A 22,838-nucleotide genomic window follows, 5' to 3' on the forward strand; every position below is an offset into this window, starting at 1 on the left:
CCCCCTCGTTTCAGCAGGGTGTTTTCACACCTCTACTTTGGAAAAAGTCAGAAAAGTGGGCGTGTCCAGCTCTGTTTAGAGGGGAGTGTCGGAGGAACAAAAGAGGGATGGTGTGGGAGTGTCTATTTGGGCACGCGCTGAGTTTCAGAATCAAAACACACACACACACACACACACAGGGGAGAAAGTGACTGTGTTTACATGGAGAAACATTTACTTGTCGCTCACTTACCAAATCTGTAGAGACAGGACAATCACCAGCAATTAGAGCCGCGTCTTTATTAAGAGGAGACTACAAGCGAATCCGGATCTCAGCGTTTGCAGGAAAGAACAGCTCTCAGGTAAACAATGTTCCTCCTTAGACACGTAAGTTATTGTTGTCGAGCATCGCGTACACTGTAATCCACGTGACTCCAGCTGTGCTCTCACAGAGAGAAAATGAAAACAAAACGTAACTGCAGCAAACTATAAAAGTAACACTTCATGCTTGTTTTGCCAATACAACGTGGTGTCTCTGTCGTCTAAACACTGTGACAGTAATGAATATTAATGAAGTTGCACAATGGAGCGCGCTGATTGGATTAAACCAAGCCTTACTCATGCATTAATGCAGCACACTCTGGTACAGACGTCCAGTCTGTACTCTAGAATACACGCTATTATCTCATGACCGTGACGCAGCTTCAAAAATTTGTTTTAAACCGGAAGTACGAATTAGCTTGAAATAACGCAAAAACAACCAATTTACACTTTTTAGTGAAATATAGGTGTCCTAATAGTGTTTTAAGCAGTGTGGGACACATATACGACTGTCAACAGACTCTTTAAGCCTCACAGCAAATGGTGTGCTGCTAATGCTAATGAAAGCTGGACTCTAACATATTCAATTCAATTCAATTCAATTCAGCTTTATTTGTATAGCGCTTTTACAATGTAGATTGTGTCAAAGCAGCTTCACATAAATGGTCATAGTAACTGGAACAGTGTGGTTCAGTAACTGGAACAGTGTGGTTCAGTTTTTAGTGTTTAAGTTCAGTTCAGTTTAGCTCAGTTCAGTGTGATTTAATCATTACTGAGAGTTCAAACACTGAAGAGCCAATTCATCGATGCGTAGCTCTACCAATCCTGAACCCTGCGAGGCAGTGGCGACAGCGGAGAGGGAAAAAAAACTTCACCTGATGGGAGTGAAGAAAAAAAACCTTGAGAGAACCAGACTCAGTTGGGCACGACCATTTTAATTTCTCCGCTGGCCAAAAGTCTAGTGCAGAACTTCATTCGTTGTGGTTTAGGCTGGAAGATGGCCTCAGCGAAGACTCGTCTGTCCCTGGAGCGTCGCTGGAATCAGACTTATGTTCTCCACTCCCCACGACCATCAGCGCAGCAGCAGCTCAGGATATGGCCTGGTCCCGGATATGGAATCCTTGGGATCATCACATCGCTGGTCTTGGATCCAATCAGTGACTCCGCATAATCTGAGGACCTCGGGATGAGTATCCCCAGGTGAAAATAGAGAATAAAGAAAATAATTAGCGTAGCTGCTGTTCATAGTGTATATAAGCAAGATGTAGGAGCCAGTGTGGAACCCGCTAGGTGATGCATTGAGTGTATGCTTTACTAAACAGATAGGTCTTTAATCTAGTTTTGAACTGGGAGAGTGTGTCTGAGCCTCGGACGTTATCAGGAAGGCTATTCCAGAGTGTAGGAGCCATGAAAGAGAAGGCTCGACCTCCTTTACTTGATTTTGCTATTCTAGGTACTACCAGAAGCCCTGAATTTTGAGATCTTAAAGAGCGAGTTGGTTTGTAGCGAGACAGAAGGTTGGTTAGATAAACAGGAGCTAGATTATTTAGAGCTTTATAGGTGAGAAGTAATATTTTAAATTCAATACGAAACTTAACAGGCAGCCAGTGTAAGGAGGATAAAATTGGGGTTATATGATCATATTTTCTAGACCTGGTCAGAACTCTGGCTGCTGCATTTTGTACTAATTGAAGTTTGTTAATAGAGGATGCTGGGCAGCCAGCAAATAGAGCATTACAGTAATCCAGTCTCGAAGTCATAAAAGCATGGACTAGCTTTTCTGCATCTGAGATGGATAGCATATTTCGTAATTTAGCGATATTTCTCAGATGAAAGAAGGCAGTTTTTGTGACATGGGATATATGGTTTTTAAAAGTTAGATTGCTGTCAAATATGACACCAAGATCTTTTATATTAGAGCTAAAGCTAACTTTGTATCCTAATTGTAAATTGAGTTGCGAGATCTGCTGTGTGCAAGATTTAGGCCCAATAAGTAACAATTCTGTTTTGTCTGAGTTTAAGAGAAGAAAATTGTTGGTCATCCAGTCTTTGATGTCTTTGAAACACTCAGTTAGTTTAGAAAGTTCAGATGTCTCGTCAGGTTTAGTTGAAATATATAATTGAGTATCATCTGCATAGCAGTGAAAGCTGATCCCATGTCTTCTAATAATGTCTCCCAGAGGTAGCATACAAATTGTAAACAGTAAAGGGCCTAAAACTGATCCTTGAGGCACCCCATACTTTACTGGGCAGATTTGTGAAGGCTGTCCATTAAGATTCACAAACTGGTAGCGGTCAGTTAAGTATGACTTAAACCATTGTAGAGCCTGTCCCTGGACACCTGTAGACTTTAAGCGATTTATGAGGATATTGTGGTCTATGGTATCAAATGCCGCACTAAGATCGAGTAAAACTAATAGCGAGACGCACCCTCGGTCAGCAGCTAAGAGTAAATCGTTGGTTATTTTCACTAAGGCGGTTTCTGTACTGTGGTGAGCCCTGAAACCTGACTGAAACACTTCAAAAATATTGTTCGTCTGCAGAAAAGAGCATAATTGAGTGGAAACAACTTTTTCTAGTATTTTAGACATAAATGGAAGATTTGAAATAGGCCTATAGTTAGCTAAGTTGTTGGTGTCTAGTTGCGGTTTCTTAATAATAGGCTTAATAACAGCTAGCTTGTAAGAGTTTGGAACATGGCCTATAGATAAAGAAGAGTTGATAATGTTAAGAAGAGGTTCTCCTATAGCAGGTAGCAGCTCTTTCAGTAATTTTGTTGGAATTGAGTCCAGCATACACGTAGCTGGTTTAGAGCTATTTATAATTTTATCTAGCTCTTCCTGTTCTATGATTTTGAAGCAGTGTAGGTTATTATTATGATTTAATGAAATATTTACAGGATTTGGAGTATAAGCCGGTGCAGAAAGTTTGGCATCTCCTATTTTTTGTCTAAAGCCTTCTATTTTATTACTGAAAAAATTCATGAAGTCATCACTACTAATTTGCGGTGGAGTAGTTTGTTCCAAGGATGACCGATTATTAGCTAATTTAGAGATGGTGTTAAATAAAAATCTAGGATTGTTATGATTATTTTCTATCAGTTTGCGCAGGTGCTCGGTCCTGGCAGATTTTAGAGCCCTCCTATAGCTGGACATACTGTCTTTGTACGCAATTCTAAAGACCTCTAAATTTGTTTTTTTCCATTTACGTTCCAGGGCGCGGGTTGCTGTTTTGAGCGCACGAGTATGACTATTATACCATGGTATAGTTTTAATCTCTCTAGCCTTTTTTAATTTGATGGGTGCCACAGTATTTAGTGTGCTAGTAAAGATGGCATCCATACTGCTGGTTACTACATCAAGATCATTTGAGTTTGCGGGTGCATTACGAAATAGAGAGAGATCAGGTAAGTTATTGATAAATTCATCTTTAGTTGACGGAACAATAGTTCTACCAGGGCGGAGTATTGGAGCGGGTTTGCTGATTTCAGGTAAACACAGCTTATATAGTAAGAGGTAGTGATCTGTAATATCATCACTTTGTGGTATAATGTCTACGTCAATAACCTCAATTCCATAAGACAGAATTAGATCTAATGTATGCTTTAAGCGATGGGTTGGACCCACAACGTTTTGCTTTATCCCAAGTGAGTGTATTAAATCCATAAACGCAAGTGCTAATGTATCATTAGCGTCATCTATGTGGATGTTAAAGTCACCTACAATTAGCATTTTATCAGTTTTGACTAGTAAGTCAGAAATAAAATCAGAAAATTCTTTTAGAAATTTGACATAGGGTCCTGGGGGTCTATATATGGTGATTAAAGCGAGAGATAACATAGGTTTTTGTATAGTATCTGGAAGCTGAACATTAAGCGATAATACTTCAAAGGAGCTAAACATAAGTCCGTTTCTCTGTTTAATATTAAGGAAATCACTAAAGATTGATGCAACTCCACCACCACGACCAGTTTGACGAGCCTCATGTTTATATAAGAATCCTGGAGGAGTTGCTTCATTTAAGCTAATATAGTCATTTTGTTTCAGCCAGGTTTCAGTGAGACAGAGTGCATTAAGATTGTTTTCTGTTATTATTTCATTAATGATAAGTGCTTTAGGTGCAAGTGACCTGATGTTTAGGAGACCAAGTTTTACGAAATTTGTATTTTCACTTTCTACTGGTTTTTCTGGTTTGATTCTTACTAGATTTTTCCTGGAGCACACAGTACGTTTATTTCTTAATCTAATAATACGAGGAACAGACACAGTCTCTATAGGATTCGCCAGATATGCGTTACTGATGTTTAAGTGGGGTGAACAAGAGTCTAGGTGGCTATAGTGTGAATTTTTACCTGCTAGTCAGATGGTGCGAAGTAGTCTGGAGATGTTGTCCGACAGGAGTTCAGCTCCGGCTCGACTGGGGTGCAGGCCGTCAGGACGGAAGAGCCTAGGACGCACCCAGAAAAGATTCCAGTTATTAGCAAAGAGCAATTTTTGTTCTTTACACCATGTTATTAGCCATTCATTCAGAGCTAAAAGTCTACTGAACCTTTTATTTCCTTGGCGGTAGGTAGGAAGCGGCCCAGAAACGATGATCTGCGTGGCGGGCGAGGTGCGTCGAACCGTCTCGATCAGGCTCCTGAAGTCCTTCTTCAGGATCTCCGACTGCCGGAGCCCGGTGTCGTTTGTCCCCACGTGGAAGACAACGGCACCAGGGCTCTCGGCAGCGCCCAGGATGGTTGGAATCTGTGTAGAAATATTTCTCACACGGGCACCAGGAAAGCAGAAAGTACGTACTTTATTACCTTTTGAGGAGGCGGCACGGACGTGACGAACGATCGAGTCACCGATGATGGCCACATCGGGACCCGACTCGCGGAGAGGGGAGAAGCGGTTCTCCGTGGAGATCTCGAACACAGGAGGAGACGTTCTGCCCCGGGATCTGGGAAGCACCTTGCGCGGCTGCACCTAGGCGCCGTGGTAGCCGGGTGTCGGCGTGAACGACGCCTGGCTGAGCCGCGCCCCGGGTGCGCTGGGCCTGGACAGAGAAGGACGCGGGGTTGAGGTAGAGGGAATGATGTGGTTGTAATTTCCACGTACCTTAGGTGATGAGACGGCCTTAGCATTAGGTACAACACGGAGTTGTTCCCGTAGCAGCGACCTTCTCACCACCAGCGCGCGAATCTGGGACTCCACTTCTTCCAGCTCCAGCTCCAACGCCTCCATCGATGCTTCTCCTGCACACAAGGACAGAGACGGAAGCGACATTTTACGGGGTAAAGAGCAAAGCCAGTAAGTCAAACGTGTATGAGAAAAGAGGTCGGTAGCTTTAGCTGACCAGCGGCGCTAGCAGGCTAAAGCTACAAACAACAGGCGGATGCTCAAGGGACAGACCGTTTTTAAAGCAGTTTTGTTTGTATAAATGTATTAAGGGTTTGGTCACCCTGAGTAGGAGAGACAAATACTTAGCGAATGAGGAAGAATTTTATGATTAAGATTTAAATTGCGAGTAAATAGCAAGTCCAAACTTCAAGCGCACACAGTGTGTGACCGAACGGAGACAGTGACGCCAGTGACGTCCATAGATTTCCCCGGCTAAGTTCCTGTAGTCAGTCTGATCAACTGGATATTCACGCTCCTTGATTTTTCTCTGTGAGTGCAGACTAATGCCCAATCCCAATTCTACCCCTTAGCCCTTCCCCTTCCCCTTACCCCTTGTTTTGTGCGGGGTAAAGGTGCCCCAATTCTCTTTAGCTTGAAGGTGTAGAACTAAAGGGAAGGGCAAGATACCCCTTGAAACTGATTTTTCAGGACCATACTCAAAACCAGGGGGTACAAAAATTTCCCAGAATACACCATCTACAACAGCAGCATTGCTTTGCACGGAAAGATATAAACACATTTTTGACATTATTACACATTTTTACAACAAACAAGTATATGTTTTAATACATTTATAATTTGTTCGTGTTTTATGTCATGCTTTTTAAAAAACTATTTAAAAATCTTTTAAAAACTATACATTTTGCTATTTATAATAGATTATTATATGTCCTGTACATTAGTCCCACAACATACCTTCACATCTGCTATCTCAATAGCACTCGAATACCGTCAGAAAAGTCCAATGGCTTGGAATGAGCTTTTTAAAGTGTCTGATATAATGTTAATGTTGTTTTCTTGTGTATGAAGTAAGAGATCACAATGACATATGATAACGTGTGCAGGTGGTGTAGTGGGCGCTCTGCTTCCCGGGATGAGCACTCCCATCCCGAGCTGCCCCTCCGCTGGCACGTCAGCGATTGCTCCGATGGTGCCATTAGCGCGTGCTCTGCTGGCGTGGTTAGCGCCGCTCAGCGTGTTGTGGTGGCTCATACGGAAGGTCAGACTCAGCTATGCGATTCAGTTCGCTATTCGCCCTCCCCAGTTCACGGGTGTTCTTTTCACGAAGGGTGATGCCCGAGAGCGCCCCTGTCTTGCGAGAGGAGATTGCTGTCCTCCTGGCGAAGGATGCAATCGAGCAGGTCCCTCCAGCCGAGATGAGGTACGGGTTTTACAGCTCGTATTTCATCATGCCCAAAAAGAGCGGGGGGTTAAGGCAAATCCTAAATCTGCGCAGACTGAACTGCCATTTATACAAAATGCCTTTCAGAATGCTCACGCAGAAACGCTTGATTTAGAGCATCCGTCCAAAGGATTGGTTTGCAGCCATAGACCTGAAAGACGCATGTTTTCACGTCTCGTTTCTTCCACGGCACCGCCCTTTTCTCCGGTTTACGTTCGAAGGACGAGCGTGGCAATACAAAGTCCTCCCCTTCGGGCTCTCTCTGTCTCCGCGGGTTTTCACCAAGCTCGCGGAGGTTACCCTAGTGCTCCTGCGCCTTGTGGGCATCCGCATACTCAACTATCGTGACGATTGGCTCATTATAGCCTCATTCCGCGAACAGCCAATTATGCACAACGACAAAGTGCTTTGGCACCTCGACCAGTTGGGGTTTCAGGTCAACCAAGAGAAGAGAAAACTTTGCCCTGTGCAGAGGATCTCTTATCTCAGGCTGGAGCTGGATTTGGTCGCTATGGTTGCGCGCCTCTCCGAGGAGCACGCCAGGCTAATGCTTTCCTGTGTAAACGAGCTCCACAGGAAGATAGTGGTCCCACTGAAATGTTTTCAGAGGCTCCTGGGGCATATGGCATCCGTAGCCGTGGTCACGCCGCTCGGTTTGTTTCATATGAGACCACTTCGTCGTTGACTTTGCGATCGAGTCCCCAGACAGGCATGGTGCGCGGGCACGCACTGGGTGCGCGTCACTCCGCTGTGTCTCTGCACCCTCAGCCCCTGGACGGATCTGGTTTTTTTACTGGACGGAGTTTCCCTAGGGCTAGTATCCAGGCATGTTGTCGTAATGACAGATGCCTCCAGCACTGGCTGGGGGGCCGTGTACAACGAGCATGCAGCTGCGGGTTCGTAGTCTGGACCCTGCCTGCATTGGCATATCAACTGCCTGGAGCTGTTGGCAGTGTATCTGGTTCTCCGACACTTTTTACCGGTGCTGGAGCGGAAACACATGCTGGTCAGGACTGACAGCATGGCGACGGTGGCTTATATCAACCGTATGGGAGGTATACGCTCTCGCCGCATGTCTCAGCTCATTTGCCGTCTGCTCCTTTGGAGTCTGCGTGCCATCCACATTTCGGGCGAGCTCAACCGTGCAGCCAGTGCGCTCTCACAGCAGCTAGTGTCCCGAGGGGAGTGGAGACTCCACCCCAATTTGGTCCAGCTGATATGGGCGCGCTTCGGGGAAGCCCAGATTGATCTGTTTGCTTCCACTTAGAAGGCACGCGCAAATATGCATTCCCCCAGTGAGCCTAATCGCACAAACTTTGTGCAAAGTCAGGGAGGACGAGGAGCAGATCTTGTTTGTTGCGCCTTTCTGGCCCAACCGGACCTGGGTTTTGGAGCTCACGATCCTCGCGGCGGCCCCTCCTTGGCGCATCCCCCTAAGGGAGGACCTCCTCTCTCAGGGACCTGGCACCATCTGGCACCCATGCCCAGATCGCTGTCACCCTCCACTCTGAAGGTTTACGTGGCTGTGATCTCCACTTATCATGACGCGGTAAATGGCAACACGCTCGGGAAGCATGATCTAATCATCCGATTCCTTAGAGGCGCGCGGCGGTTAAATCCGTCCCGCCTCCCTCTCATGCCCTTTTGGGATCGCTCACTAGTCCTAGTGGGTTTGCAGAGAGATCCGTTCGAGCCTATCAGCAGTATCTCTCAAAATTCTGTCTTTTAAAGACAGTTCTGCTGATCGCATTGGTGTCATTCAAGAGAGTTGGGGATCTAGAGGCATTTTCGGTCCGCAAATTGTGCCTTGAATTCGGGCCCGGTTACTCTCACGTTGTCCTGAGACCCCGGCCTGGCTATGTGTCCAAGTTTCCTACCACCCCATTTAGAGATTAGGTGGTGAACCTGCAAGCGCTGCCTTTGGAGGAGGCAGGCTCAACCCACTCACTGCTTTATCCCATTCGCGCTTTGCCCCTTTACGCGGAACGAACGCAAAATATAAAATCATGTGAACAGCTCTTTATCTGTCATGGTGGTCAGCAGAAGGGAAGTGCCGTATCAAAACAGAGGTTGGCCCACTGGTTAGTTGATGCCATCGCCCTTGCCTATCTATGCCAGGGTGAGCCGCGCCCTCCTAATGTGAGAGCGCACTTTACAAGAGCTGTCGCTTCCTCATGGGCGTTATCACGTGGCGCCTCTCTCACAGATATCTGCAGAGCTGCAGGTTGGACGACACCTAACACATTCGCGAGGTTCGACAATCTTTGAGTGGAGCCAGCTTCCGGTTATCCGGTTATGCGTGCGCCTTTTTTCTACTCTGCTAGTAAGTTTCCCTTCTCAGGCGAACCCTAGAGAGTTCCTTAGAGGCCCCCATCATCGACTCAGCGGAGGAGTCGAATGCATGGCTCAGTTTGCGGTTGGTACGCCCATTTGGTCTACACGCATATTGAGGATCGGTGCCAGCTATGTGCATCCCCATTTGGTGATGCCTTATGCATTATTACCACTGTGTGTTCCCCCTTATCAGGCGGTCCTGTGTTTTGCCTAAACCACTAACCAGCTTATTATATGTAGCACTCCCCCTCTTTAGGGCTGGTCCATATGCCCCCTTACCATCAGGTCTCCCCTTCTGGGTAGCAGGTGGTCTCCGCCGCATCCTCCCCCTGAGGGGACTGACGCTTTCCCAACGTACTGTTGTATGTCCAAAAAATCCCTAGTCTATATTAGCAAGGTAAAAGCACACTTACGACCCCCGATTAAACATTAAACATTTATTCCCATGTAATGGTAATATGTTGGGCCCAGGGGACATTGGAAGGTTGCGCTCTTGGTGTCAGTGCGCTCACGCTTTGGCTTGGCAAACTGCACATCAGGAGCATGACGGGCTTGGTTGCTGTGGCGCTTTCCATACAGTCTCTAAAGCACTACAAAAGTCTGTTTATACAGACACATGTCTCCGTGCCCCATTCGAGGAACGTGGGTTACGTACGTAACCTGGAAGTTACTTTGCCGGAAAAATAAGAAGACGTGGACTCAAGCGAGTCACGCCGATACAGCAATAAGGTTTGCCCCCTCAGAGGGGGGCACCTCTAGGAGAGTTTCTTTTCAATTCAATTCAATTCAGCTCTATTTGTATAGTGCTTTTACAATGTAGATTGTGTCAAAGCAGCTTCACATAATGGTCATAGAAACTGGATCAGGGTACTTCAGTTTTTAGTGTTTAAGTTCAGTTCACTTTAGCTCAGTTCAGTGTGGTTTGAAATCATTACTGAGAGTCCAAAAACTGAAGAGCAAATTCATTGATGTGTAGCTTTTCAGATCCTGAACCATGCAAGCGAGTGGCGACAACGGAAAGGGAAAAAAACTTCACCAATAGGAGAATGAAGAAAAGAAACCTTGAGAGAACCAGTGTCAGGATTTTGCCCCATGTTATTTTAGTTTTTTCCTTGTAATGTTTTTTCTTTACCACTAGATGTCCTCATTTCGTTCTTTGTCTTTATTTTGTATTTGTAATCACAGCTATTGATTTCACATGTTCCTTGTTTAGCTGTTTGTATTTAAGTAGCCTCAGTTTAGTAGTTCTTTGCTCGGTTATTGTGGATCCTAGCCTGTCATCCTCTGTGAGTTCCTCTATTTGAAAAATTACCTTTTTTTCAAGCTTTTTGTGACTTATGTTTTTGTAGTATTTTTGAGCAGTTACTGATCCTGAGTTTTTTGCCTCTTGAGTTTTTTGCTTTTTTTTTTGAAATTGGAGAAGTCTCTGTTTTTTGTCTGCTCTATCTTTATCTTCTATTGAAGTGTTTTTTGCCATTAATACATTCCTCTTAAGGAGAAAGTTCCTTTTTGTGACTTTGGTTCTTCAACGCCTGTGTGGCTCAGTGGGTTCAAGGCCAACATCTCATGCAGGAGAACCGGGTTCTATCCCAGTCTCTGACAACCAGACTCAAGCTGCTTCCCAAATGGCACACTATGCACTCATGCACTATGTACTAATGCACTTACACACTCAACAGGGTAGTATATGTATGTAGTGTCGTCCCAAATGGCACACTAATGTTTTTTTACTAAGCGGAAATTCAAACCGTTTCCCTGATGACGTTTGACGGTTGCCAAATCATTGAAGTAAACGGCCGAATTATCAAATAATACCTGCCGTGAGTGTTGCTGCAATCACTATCGGGAGGCGCTATAATCACTCTCGTAAAAGAATTTTGCTTTCACCATCCAAATTAAAGTTATTCAACATGTGGGTCCGATAGCTCCGCCCCTTCCGCTACATAAGCAAACCTGCGGTCGTTGAGTGCGTGAAGTGTCCATCTTTACACACTTCATTTTAGCGGCTGAATGAATGCATCATCCGGGTAATTAAAGTGCACTTATTATTTTTAGAGTTTTCAATGTGAACGCACTACTTGCACTATTTATACTACAAAATGGCGTAGAATAGTGCATAAGTATGCGATTTGGGACGCAGCTTCAGTTTGGCTCGACCATTTTAATTTCTCCACTGGCCGAAAGTCTTGTGCAAAGCTGCAGTCTCAGCAGTGAAGTCTGGAAGCTGGCCCTTTTGGACCTTTCTGCCCAGAGGTTTGGGTGTAGATTGGTTTTAACTGTTGGTCAAGTCACACCCATCTTCTACTGACTGACCTATGGTTTCATGGCAAAGTTTGAGCGGGAGATTTTCTTTGTCTCTGGACCGCTCCTATGCATAATGAGAGACCTTCCTCAACAAACAGATTGACCTTAACTATGAGCATTAAATAATGCAAACCGTACAAGTTATTATCATGCACTCAGCATCATGTGTTGTAAAATAGCAGGAGAAACATAATGATACTAAACACGAAATTCTAAACACACATTAGCAAGCATCTAGATATTTCTATACTGTATAAGGCTCAAAAAGGACTTTATAAAAGCATGCACATACTGTTTTAACTACTTTCGCCATAGGGCAGAGTATATAGATTGTCAACACACATTACATATCATTTAGAGTGAGTTTTAAGTCCTAATAGTTCTTTCCTTTGAATCTGGAGGGGGCTTTGGAATGTGATTGGATTTGTAAAAGCTGAAAGGAGGGAATTTACTCCGTTTTCCCATCTGCAATATGGGTTAAACAGTGGCAATGAGTCCCCAGACTGCAAAAAGCATTTCGGGGTATCGAGGTGTCATGCACAGCGACCTTCGCTCCAGACTATCTGGAGATGAACGACAAACTTAAGCCAGAATAAAATATGGGCTGAAGTGAGGTGACTTCCTTTCTTCAACTGTGGCCCATATGTTACTGTGCGAATCATTACCTTTTTGAATAACTGAAATTAGACCAACATAAAAGAATGAATCTCATTCAATATACTTCAAACACTGCAGAAGTTCATGACATAGGGTCATGGTCACACAATTCAGGGTTAATTGTGTATATATATTTTGAAAAATGTTACTTTCATACTTTTTGTTTTGTTTTGTTACAGGTTTTCAGCTTTCTTCAAAATATCTTATTTTGTGTTAAACAAAAGAATAAAACCCGTTAAGGTTTGGAATCACTTGAGGGACAGTATACGTTTTGGCCCATTTCCACTGACTGGTACAGTACAGTATGGTACGAGTCACCTTTATCAGGCTTGCATTTCCACTACCAAGAGTACCCTTTTATGGGCGTTGTGTACGACAGAAAGTTTTAGTCGATGTCATTCTCGCTCGAAGAAATGTCAAAGTAAAGCTGTCCCAGATAGCATACGAATGTGGGCCTACCTGTACACTGGCAAAGTAAGGCCAAAGATTCCAATTCATGTATGGGTCATTTAAGGCAAAGATAAAGTGGCACACCTGTACAATGGCAAAAGGGGGCCAAAGATTCGAATTCATATATGGGCCATTTAAGGCAAATATTACGAGATTACATTCATGGCAAAATGTAATCTGCATGTGAGCCTAATGTGGCCCATGTGAAAAATGGTAAATTTGGTCCAAATGATGGAGGACAAATGTGGGCCACAGTTGGCTAAAATGCGGCATAGTCATTTTAGGGTAATCTGGGTCTAAACCTAAAGTGGCTCATGTGTACGTGCAAATGTGGCCCAGTTATCCTAAAACATATTTGGGCCACTTTTAGCAAATATTCGGAATAGTATAAGCTTTGGCTAAGGTGGCTGTGAGCCTAAATCAGTCCAGAGAACATATGGCAAATGTGGCCCAGTTATCTTAAAACATATGCGGACAACTTTTGGTGAATATTCGGAAAAGTAAGGGGTCACAAACGTGGTGATAATCATAGGGCTCAAACCATAGTTCTTGACATGGCATATATGGGTAGTAATATACACTGTAAAAGTTTTCGTTGTAAATTTACAGAATAATACTGGCTGCTGGGCTGTCAGCCACATACTGTGTTTTTATAGTCCACTCCTATAGTTTACATTTATAGTATATTCCTGTTAAAATACCTTTTTACACTGTGCTTTTACAGCTCAAACCTTTAAGGAACAGTTTTGTAACTTTGTAAAGTTGAGCTCTTATGATACTGTTCTATACCTTTTTTGGTACAATTGAAATGAAGGTACACAATTGTTCTCATAAAAAAGGTACATAAATGTTGGACAACTTTTTCTTTATTACACTATCTTTAAAAATAAACATTACTGGAAAGGCAAAGTGATTTTATGAATAATTTCCATATTCATCATTTTAAAGCATATGTTTAAAGAAACTGATAAACATGAACTATTAAGTTCTATAATACAAAACAAATCTATAGGTATTGTAAACTAAACATTTAAGGCATATTTAATAAACGCTTAGTAAGCAACTTCTGATAAAAACATTTTCATGATTGATATCCGCACCTTTTGGCGTTTGCTTTCCACTACGCTTGTGAGCTCACAAAAGTCCTATGCAAAGTGTTCACACAGACATTTATGGCATTGTAAAACTAATCAAACATGTGCATATCTCGTTACAATACTTTTGCACAATTCTACTTCTATTTTAATATTATATAAATTAAATTAACTTTAAAGTGATTACAAAGGTAATGTGTGAAAATGTTTTTTATTGTACATGGGAAAATGTATTTCTGTAACATTTTTGTGAAATGTCTTGTGAAATGTTTAACAAAAAATAGATCTTTTGATTTATGTTTTTAGTAATTTTTATTATTTTTGTGTAAATGGAAAAGGTGCATTTACACAACAAGAAACTTAAAAAAAAACATTGTTTAAAATGTCCTTGATGTTTTATATTTGCTAAAAAATGATGCATTTTGGATATAGCAAAATGCCTTTAAATAGTTCTTGAAGGAACACATTTGACACTGTCACACTGTTACAAAGTGTCTGGTCACCTGGTTGTCATACCTTTTGTGGATTAGCTTTGTACCTTTGATAAAGGTACAATATTGTATTTGCAGGTTTTAAAAACCAAAGGCACATTCTGTTTCCCATGGTACAAATCATGTCCTTAAAGATTTAAACTGCAATGGTACAAATTTCTTTCTTGGTCTTAAAGGTTCACGAAACCCTTTTGTTGTTGTTGAGATTTTAACAGATTTGTGTGTGTTGAGCATCACTTAAGACAATGTTAGCACCTGTTAGCTTTAATTATAGGAAAAACTGGATAATTTTGAGCTTTTGACAGCTAATTTCAGCTTCCGGGTTTAAAATGATTTTTGGGGCAGGATCAAAGTGCAAAGATGACGCGTCAGTTTCTCATTATTATTTATAGCGGAGTTTTCTTATCCTATGAGAAGAGCCTGCTTCTTAATTATTCATGACTGCACGTGCTTTCCGAAGGCAAGACAGAACTGCCAGTGCCAAGCTGTGAGACACAGACCCACAGCACACAGTATTTAGTTGTGCATGTATGGTCGTATGTGTTTGTTTCCATGATTGACAGTGTTTGTTGCATGTTTTTCCTTGGGAAGCTCTCAGGGCCAATACAGCAAAGCTGTTTGTATGCAGCAAGTATTTTTGTCGGTAGAGCAATACGAGAATTGGAGAATGGTGGACGTTGTCTTTAATCAGGAGTTCGTTCACATTTAGACACATCACAGAGCTGCTGTGTATGCCTAAATCCTCTAGATTATCAACAGGGCTAATGGTTAATATAGACGGCAAGAGACCTGCTGCACTGAATCATGGGTCTCCTCACGGTTTGTGTCTCATTTTGTGAGCTAACTGACACCAGTTGTTTACTCCCTGCCTTCTCTCCTGCTGGCCACGCCCACTCCTGCCCTTTGCTCGTGAAACTCCACGCCCATTATTATGCTTCTTTTGAAAAAATTCTGAGGTAAACCTGAATCAAAAGTGGGGGGTGTCATGACCATTTAAGGTACAATTCTGTTCCATAAAAAGGTACTGCCCCAGTGACAAGGGTTTGCACCTTCTTTGGTTCGACATTGTACCCTTTTTTTCTGAGAGTGTATTGTATTTTGTATGCTCATGTGAAATATAAATTTCTGCTCACAATCGATGTGCAGACAATAAAGTAAACATTCACACTAATAGAACGTTTTGTACTACTTTTGTATTTGTTTTAATTCAACATCCTAAAAGAAACAGAGTAAACTTGAAAAAAGCAATCTGATTTGTTCTCTTGCAGCATTCTCTGGACTTGTGCCGTCTCATTCAAAGTCCACATGAACCTCATGGCGCAGCTGTACTACAACAAGGCCAGTAACTCTCCATACCTGGACCGTATCCCTCTGCAGATCGTGAGGGCAGAAGTTGAGCTGTCTGCCAAGGAACGAGCATATCTGACGGCAGTGGAGAAGGGTGATTATGCCGGAGTTAAACAGGCCCTTGAGGAGGCAGATATATATTACAACATTAATGTGAACTGCCTAGACCCGTTAGGCCGCAGTGCGCTCCTCATTGCTATCGAGAATGAGAACCTGGAGGTGATGGAGCTGCTATTGAGTCATGGCGTGCATACTGGTGATGCGCTCCTCTATGCTATCCGCAAGGAAGTGGTGGGAGCTGTTGAGTTACTGCTATCCTACAGGAAGCCCTGTGGCGAGAAACAAGTGAGTGAAGCTGTAGCTTTATCTGATTTATTTATGTGATATTTATATGTGCAAGTTACTTCCAAACTGTAATACATTACAGATTACTTGTTACTGTTATTTAAAAGTAATCCCTTACCTTACAATATTACTGTATCAGAATTGTAATATGTTACATGACTCTTATATTACTTTTTAGTTATTTTCACCAAAATAACTACAGAATAAGAACATTACATTCAAAAATGACAAAATGTAAACTGCAGAGCATTTTACATCTAGAAGAAAGCGATATGATGTAGCAGAATGACTGTGACCTATACAGTCTACTAACAAAATAAATAATTGGCAAAGTGAAGGCTCAAGAAAAAACAAGAAAAGATGACAGACAGAATCACAAATGATTTAAGTCTGTTAAAAGTATGGTAGAGGTAAAGTGATTATCTGGTAATTTCTGTGAATAACTTGGGTATATTCATATTAGACACAACAGGACTATATGTAAACTCCAATGCCATGACAAGATGCAGATTTTTTTTTCTTTTCTTATTGTTGCCTTTAATTTATTCACTTTAAATTCAAGTCTTTCACAACACAAAACTGTCATGCACAAAGTAAGCATGATGAACATAGCTTTCTGAATATAAAGTGCAATCAGAGGACCAACCCCTCAATGTACCTTAAAGGTGCATATTAGTAGCCAAATGAACCTAAAAAGTAATTTTTAGGTACCATTATGGACCTTTCGGGTACAAATATGTACCTTTTGAAGCTTCAGGTGACAGCTTCTGTACCTGAGAGTGTAGTATGAAATCATGCTGAGTTTTTCCACCTCTAGGGGTTATTATGCAGTCTCTGTTGCCATTGTGTGCGTGGACAATATCAACTGTCTTTGGATGAATGCTGGCGTGAAATTATATATATTTAAAATAAGCACAATCCTTAAAAATAAGCTGCAGAGTTCCAATCTAAACAGCTAGATTCTCACCTAAAAAGCACATTATGTTGTCCAACAGCTGCAATATTTGTCAAACTGAAGTAAGTTTATTGATCTGCTATCACTCTATGTGGGCAGAGTAATACACAAGAATGAAGAGGCTGTACAAATCCGGATATTGCAGAGTATCAAACAGCTTTCAGCCAATCAGATTTGAGAGCCAGACAAAGCGGTTTGCATTTTTCAAAATATCTTATTTAGTTTTCTACAAAAGAAAGAAACTCAGAAATGTTTGGAACAACTTGAGGGTGAGTAAATAATAAGCACATTGTCATTACTGGGTGATCATTACCTTTTATAGATAATAGATCACTATAATTATTTAACGCTTTTTTTCGTTTTAACTCTTCAAGGTTCCCTCTCTCATGATGGACACACAGTTTTCTGAGTTCACGCCCGATATCACACCTATCATGTTGGCTGCCCACACTAATAACTATGAGATAATCAAGCTCTTAGTTCAACGAAAAGTTACTATCCCTCGGCCACATCAAATCCGCTGTGACTGTGTGGAATGTGTATCCAGCTCTGAGGTGGACAGCCTGAGGCACTCCCGTTCACGCCTAAACATCTACAAAGCTCTTGCCAGCCCCTCTCTCATAGCTCTGTCAAGTGAAGATCCCATCCTTACAGCGTTTAGGCTGGGCTGGGAGCTAAAAGAGCTCAGTAAGGTGGAGAATGAATTCCGACAGGAGTATGACGAGCTTTCACAGCAGTGTAAGCTTTTTGCTAAAGACCTTCTTGATCAGGCGCGTAGTTCACGTGAGCTGGAGACGATCCTTAACCATCGGGATGACCACAGTGAGGAACTGGACCTCGGTGAGTGCAGAGACCTGGCCAAACTTAAACTAGCCATCAAGTACCACCAGAAAGAGGTGAGTATCTATTTTAATAAATTTTAAGAAGAGACACTATCTGAATGACTATATCCTAATTTACTATTCATAATGTGTATGAATGTGCATCTTACCTCAAATATTGTTATTAACATGACAGGTTTTTCGTTAATTGGGACATAATTATTATTATTATTATTATGCCTATTATTAAAATGAAATATTTCCAGAACAATTTAAACTACCCCTTCAAAATGTACAACAAGAAACAGAAAGAAGAGCTTTGTTACTCTGGGGAAGAATGTCTGAGTGCATCAATTACATCAGGTTTAAAAAATTTTCTTGTGCTTGAATGCTAAAACGGCCCTCCTATGAATTGTCAATCACTGATATGGGCAACCGCTAATTTGAGTTTGGGGTCCCTGCTTTAGATTTTGTTCACTCCCTTTACGTTTATGTATAAACGCATTGTAAAAACTACAGTTTGACTTGGCTACTGAAGCCTTACTTGACACATTTGTGCAAAAAGCCACAGCCATATCACCCTGCAGCCCAAGACCGGTTACTCAATGAAGCTAAGCAGGGCTGAGCCTGGTCAGTACCTAAATGGAAGACCACTAGGGAACACTAGGTTGCTGTTGGAAGCGGTGTTAGTGAGGCCAGCAGAGGGCGCTCAACCTGTAGTCTGCGTGAGTCCTAATGCCCCAGTAAAAGTGAAGGGGACACTATACTGTCAGTGGGCGCCGTCTTTCAGATGAGACGTTAAACCGAGGTCCTGACTCTCTGTGGTCATTAAAAATCCCATGGCGCTTCATGTGAAAGAGCAGGGGTGTAACCCCGGTGTCCTGGCCAAAGTCCCTCTATGAGCCCTTACGATCATGGCCTCCCAATCAGCCCCTTCAACCGAATTGGCTCTGTCACTGTCTCTCCACTCCACCAACAGCTGGTGTGTGGTGAGCGCACTGGTGCCGTTGTCCTGTGGCTGCTGTCGCACCATCCAAGTGGATGCTGCACACTGGTGGTGGTGTGGAGAGACCCCCCCCCCCCCCCATTATTGTGAAGCGCTTTGGGTGTATGGTCATACACAATAAATGCGCTATATAAATACACATTACAAAAGCATAAACCAATAGCATTTCAGCAATGCACTTTCTGCTGACTCAATGTCTATAGCTGCCTCTATAATCCTGCTTTCCTCATAAGCAGCGTGCCGGTCAATTGGCACAGACCTGACACACGTCCCCAATAAAGCTTTCGAGGAACTTGGGCTTGATTGGAGGGTTCCGGGTTAGCCTGTGCCCATCCCACTGGATTTCTCAAAGGTTGTTGTCCGTCAGAGGCAAACACGCACCCGCCCCTTCTTGTCTGTTGTGCATTATGACAATGGCAGGCAACTTTTCAACCTAAGCTTGTGCTTCTTTCTCGGCTGCCCTCACATCCATTGATGGCACCAAGCAGAGAGGTTCAGCTAAGCTTTTTATCTGGAAAATGATGGGGGCACTAGTTATGCTCAAGCGGCATCTTAGGCTTAATCTCACAGAGATCAAAGACACCAAAAAGGTCCCGTTTCTCGACTCTCACATCTCTACAACACAGGCCTGGCAACGATGTGTCCCTAGTGCTAACATTCTGCAGGAACTATTGGATAAGGGCAGAGCTTATTCCACACTCAAAGTCTACATGGCAGCATGGAGACTTAACCCCCCCACACACCAAAGCTGTCCCAGCCTGGGACCTCTCTCTGGTTTTAAGAGCCCCAAAGGGGTTCTCCTTCAAGCCTCTGCAGTCGGTCTTTCTCAAAGCCTAAACGTTTAAAATGGCCCACCTTCTAGTGTTTGCGTCTGTTAAATGTATAGCCAACTTACAGTGATTCTTAGTAGACGCCTCATGTCTTAAAGGGTCACGAAACACCAAAACACATTTTTTGAGCTGTTGACAGTCGTATATGTGTCCCACACTGCTAAAAACACTATTAGGACACCTATATTTCAATAAAAAGTGTAAATTGGTTGTTTTTGCGTTATTTCAAGCAAATTCGTACTTCCTGTTTGAAACGAATTTTTGAAGCTGCGTCACGGTCATGACATAATAGCGTTGTATTCCAGCGTGCAGACTGGGCGTCTGTGCCAGAGTGTGCCTTATTACGTCTTACAGTGTGCTGCATTAATGCATGAGTAAGGCTTGGGTCAAACCAATCAGCGCGCTCTATTGTGCAACTTCATTAATATTCATTAGTGTCACCGTCTTTACACCACAGAGACGCCACGTTGTGTTGGCAAAACAAGCATGAAGTGTTGCTTTTACAGTTTGCTGCCATTAAGTTTCGTTTTCATTTTCTCTCTGTGAGAGCTTATCTGGATCACGTGTGGATTACAGTGTACGCGACGCTCGACAACAATAATTTACGTGTCTAAGGGGGATTATTGTTTACCTGAGAGCTGTTCTCATCTGCAAACGCTGAAATCCGGATTCCGGATGTAGTCTTCTCTTCATAAAGACGCGGCTCTAGTTGCTGGTGATTGTCCTGTCTCTACAAATTTGGTAAGTGAGCGACCAGTGCTCTTTGTATATTCAGTTTGTTCGTATCAAATAAGTTAACTATTGCATTGAGTGCAAACATGTTAGCACTGCATTTTGTGACCGGAATAACACACGCGGCTTTCGGACGCTACCTGCCGTGTGCATCTAAGTTTCCGGGAAATGCGGAGTTTTTTTTTTCTGTCATTCGCCGTGCGGTATCAAACATTGCATGAAAAATACACGCTTAGAGCAGTTCCTCGAATCAAATATCTCATTTGTCGCGAGGGGCATGAATGAATTCCCTGAATGAAAGAGCCGAACTGCAGTTAAAGTCCGACATTTAATAATTTGGCAAATAATTCGACTGCAGATGTCCATGTAGGTTAAACACCATCACTTTCTCCTGTGTATTTTGACTGAAACTCGCGCGTGCCCAAATAGACACTCCCACACCCTCCCACTTTAGTTTCTCCGACACTCCCCCCTAAACAGAGCTGGACACCCCCACTTTTCTGACTTTTTCCAAAGAAGAGGTGTGAAAACACCCTGCTGAAACGAGGGGGTTTCATGGCCCTTTAAGATTCTAAAGCTGTTCCCAAATGCTAAAGTATCTTGTTTAAAGTACAAATAACTCCTCTGTTTGCCCTCCCCCCAGTCAAAGCCTTGAGCATGGAGCACTTACTGTAAATCCTTTCAGGAAAACGGATCAGCTCTTTGTGTGCTTTTCAGGTCCATCTAAAGGTTGTCCAACTCTCTCACTGGATAGTTGATGCTATTGCATTAGCTTACACCTCTAAGGATGTGCAATAGCTTATTAGAGTTAATGCCCACTGCACTCAGAGCATGGCCTCCTCCTGGGCATGGTGTCGTAGAATCCTTACTCAGGACTAGTGTGGCCCGCAGGTGGTCATTGCAGTCCATTTTTTTGCTAGATTTTACAGCTTCTATCTAAAACTTGCTGCTAAAATGCCATTGGTTTGTGCAGTTTGCACAAATGTGTCCAGTAATGCTTCAGTATTTGAGTGTTTGTTTTCCCAATGCATTTATACTCTACACACTGTAAATGCAAAACTCACTCCCTAATCTCAGAGAACAAATGTTATGTTATTAACTGGAACATTTTCATAACAGCTGCTTTCTAATGCTAATGGAATTATTGTGAAATGCTTGTAGGCTAGAAAAGATAACAGTTCCAGTACTTTCAGTCATTTGTGTAGCATCTCACAGCAGAACTGATTGCTTTCATAATAACACTGCAGGGCAATGTAGGTCAGACAGTTAAAGGAAATCTTAGAAACTTTGTTTAAACTTTCTTTTTAAACTAAACTAATAAAAAAAAAAATATCTCAGATTAGCTGTAACATTAGCTATGTTTCCATCCACCTATTTTTATGTGCATTTTAGATTATTGGATAAAAATGTTTGATAGAAATGGCAAGAAACACATACATTTTGAAAATGCATTCAAACATATGCACATAACTGAGTAGGATAAACTTTTTATTCGATAAGAAAAGATGCACATAAACTACGATGGAGACACTTCTACTGAATAAATTCCAATGTGTGCATTTGTGCAAAATGTGTGTGATGGGATGCAATAATGTACTAACCTGCGGCCAAGCACATTCTAAAACATCTGAAATGCTGTTTTGGTCATTCTGAAATGCCTTAACTGTTTCAATATTATTATTGTTATTATTATTATATTAATGTGTTTCACAATACTTATCCAATATAAAACTTTTTATTAACTGTTGTGTAATTTAATTTGAGTTAATCATTTTTTCAAATTTAAGCGGATTGAACATAAAACAATTATGTTTCAATAAGTAGTTTGAACAAGCAGTAAAATTCTTTTTTTTTTGTGTAAATCAGTGTATTTAGGTTTTCTTGGTTGATAGTTAACAATAAACAGATAAAATAAACATTATGTTAAAATAACATATACAGTTCAAATCAGAATTATTAGCCCCCCTGAATTATTAGTCACCCCCATGTACTTTATCTTTGCCATGATGACAGTAAATAATATTTGACTAAATATTTTTCAAGACACTTCTATACAGCTTAATGTGACATTTAAAGACTTAACTAGGTTAACTGGATTAACTATAGGCAGGTTAGGGTATATAGGCAAGTTATTGTATAATGATAGTTTGTTCTGTAGACTTTCGAAAAAATATATAGCTCAAAGGGGGGATTAATTTTTTCCTTAAATTATATTAAAACAATTAATAACTGCTTTTTTTCAAGCCGAAATAAAGCAAATAAGACTTTGCAAAATTCAAAGGAGGGCTAATCATTTTAACTTCAACTGTACATGCCCCAATCATGTTTTAACAAGAAACATTCACATTTACTCTTTTAGCAGACATTTGTATTCGAAGCAAGATAGATAAAAAGAAGGTAGTTGCATTTTTTTTTATTTCAGGAAGGCATTTTATACAATAAACCATAATATATTGGTAAATAAATTAGAAAGGTATGGTATTAGAGGAGTAGCCTTGCATTGAATAAGCAGTTATTTAAAAAATAGGCAACATCACAAGGATCAGTTCTAGGTCCAATATTGTTTATAATTTACATTAATTATATGCCTAAGATATCAGAGTTGTTT

The 22,838-nt window shown here is 41.9% G+C and overlaps 1 protein-coding gene and 1 long non-coding RNA gene across 4 annotated transcripts in view; one reads left to right on the forward strand and one right to left on the reverse strand.

Moving 5' to 3' along the window:
* The window catches only part of trpc5b (transient receptor potential cation channel, subfamily C, member 5b), a 76,992-nt gene that overhangs the window by 10,212 nt on the left and 43,942 nt on the right, over positions 1-22,838 (forward strand). The window contains exons 1-3 of one of the 2 annotated variants that reach the window (XM_087301750.1): positions 10,450-10,484; positions 15,463-15,886; positions 17,216-17,737. In XM_087301750.1, coding sequence (XP_087157876.1) covers positions 15,500-15,886; positions 17,216-17,737 — 909 coding nt within the window. In that variant the 5' untranslated portion in view covers positions 10,450-10,484; positions 15,463-15,499. Of the gene's footprint in view, positions 1-10,449; positions 10,485-15,462; positions 15,887-17,215; positions 17,738-22,838 lie in introns of those variants that run through there. The other variant, XM_087301751.1, reaches the window with a different exon arrangement.
* On the reverse strand, positions 893-5,880 carry LOC147838915 (uncharacterized). Of its 2 annotated transcripts, none has more exons than XR_015520565.1 (2): positions 5,694-5,880; positions 893-5,536 (listed from the first exon to the last, which is right to left on the reverse strand). It is a non-coding gene; the product is annotated as an uncharacterized LOC147838915 (long non-coding RNA). The 2 variants fall into 2 exon arrangements; XR_015520564.1 differs by lacking the exon at positions 5,694-5,880 and having other exon boundaries at positions 893-1,400; positions 1,435-5,608.

Source organism: Danio rerio, chromosome 21 (genome assembly GCF_052040795.2).
Source record: "Danio rerio strain M-AB ecotype USA chromosome 21, GRCz13ab, whole genome shotgun sequence".
Taxonomy (NCBI): Eukaryota; Metazoa; Chordata; class Actinopteri; order Cypriniformes; family Danionidae; genus Danio; species Danio rerio.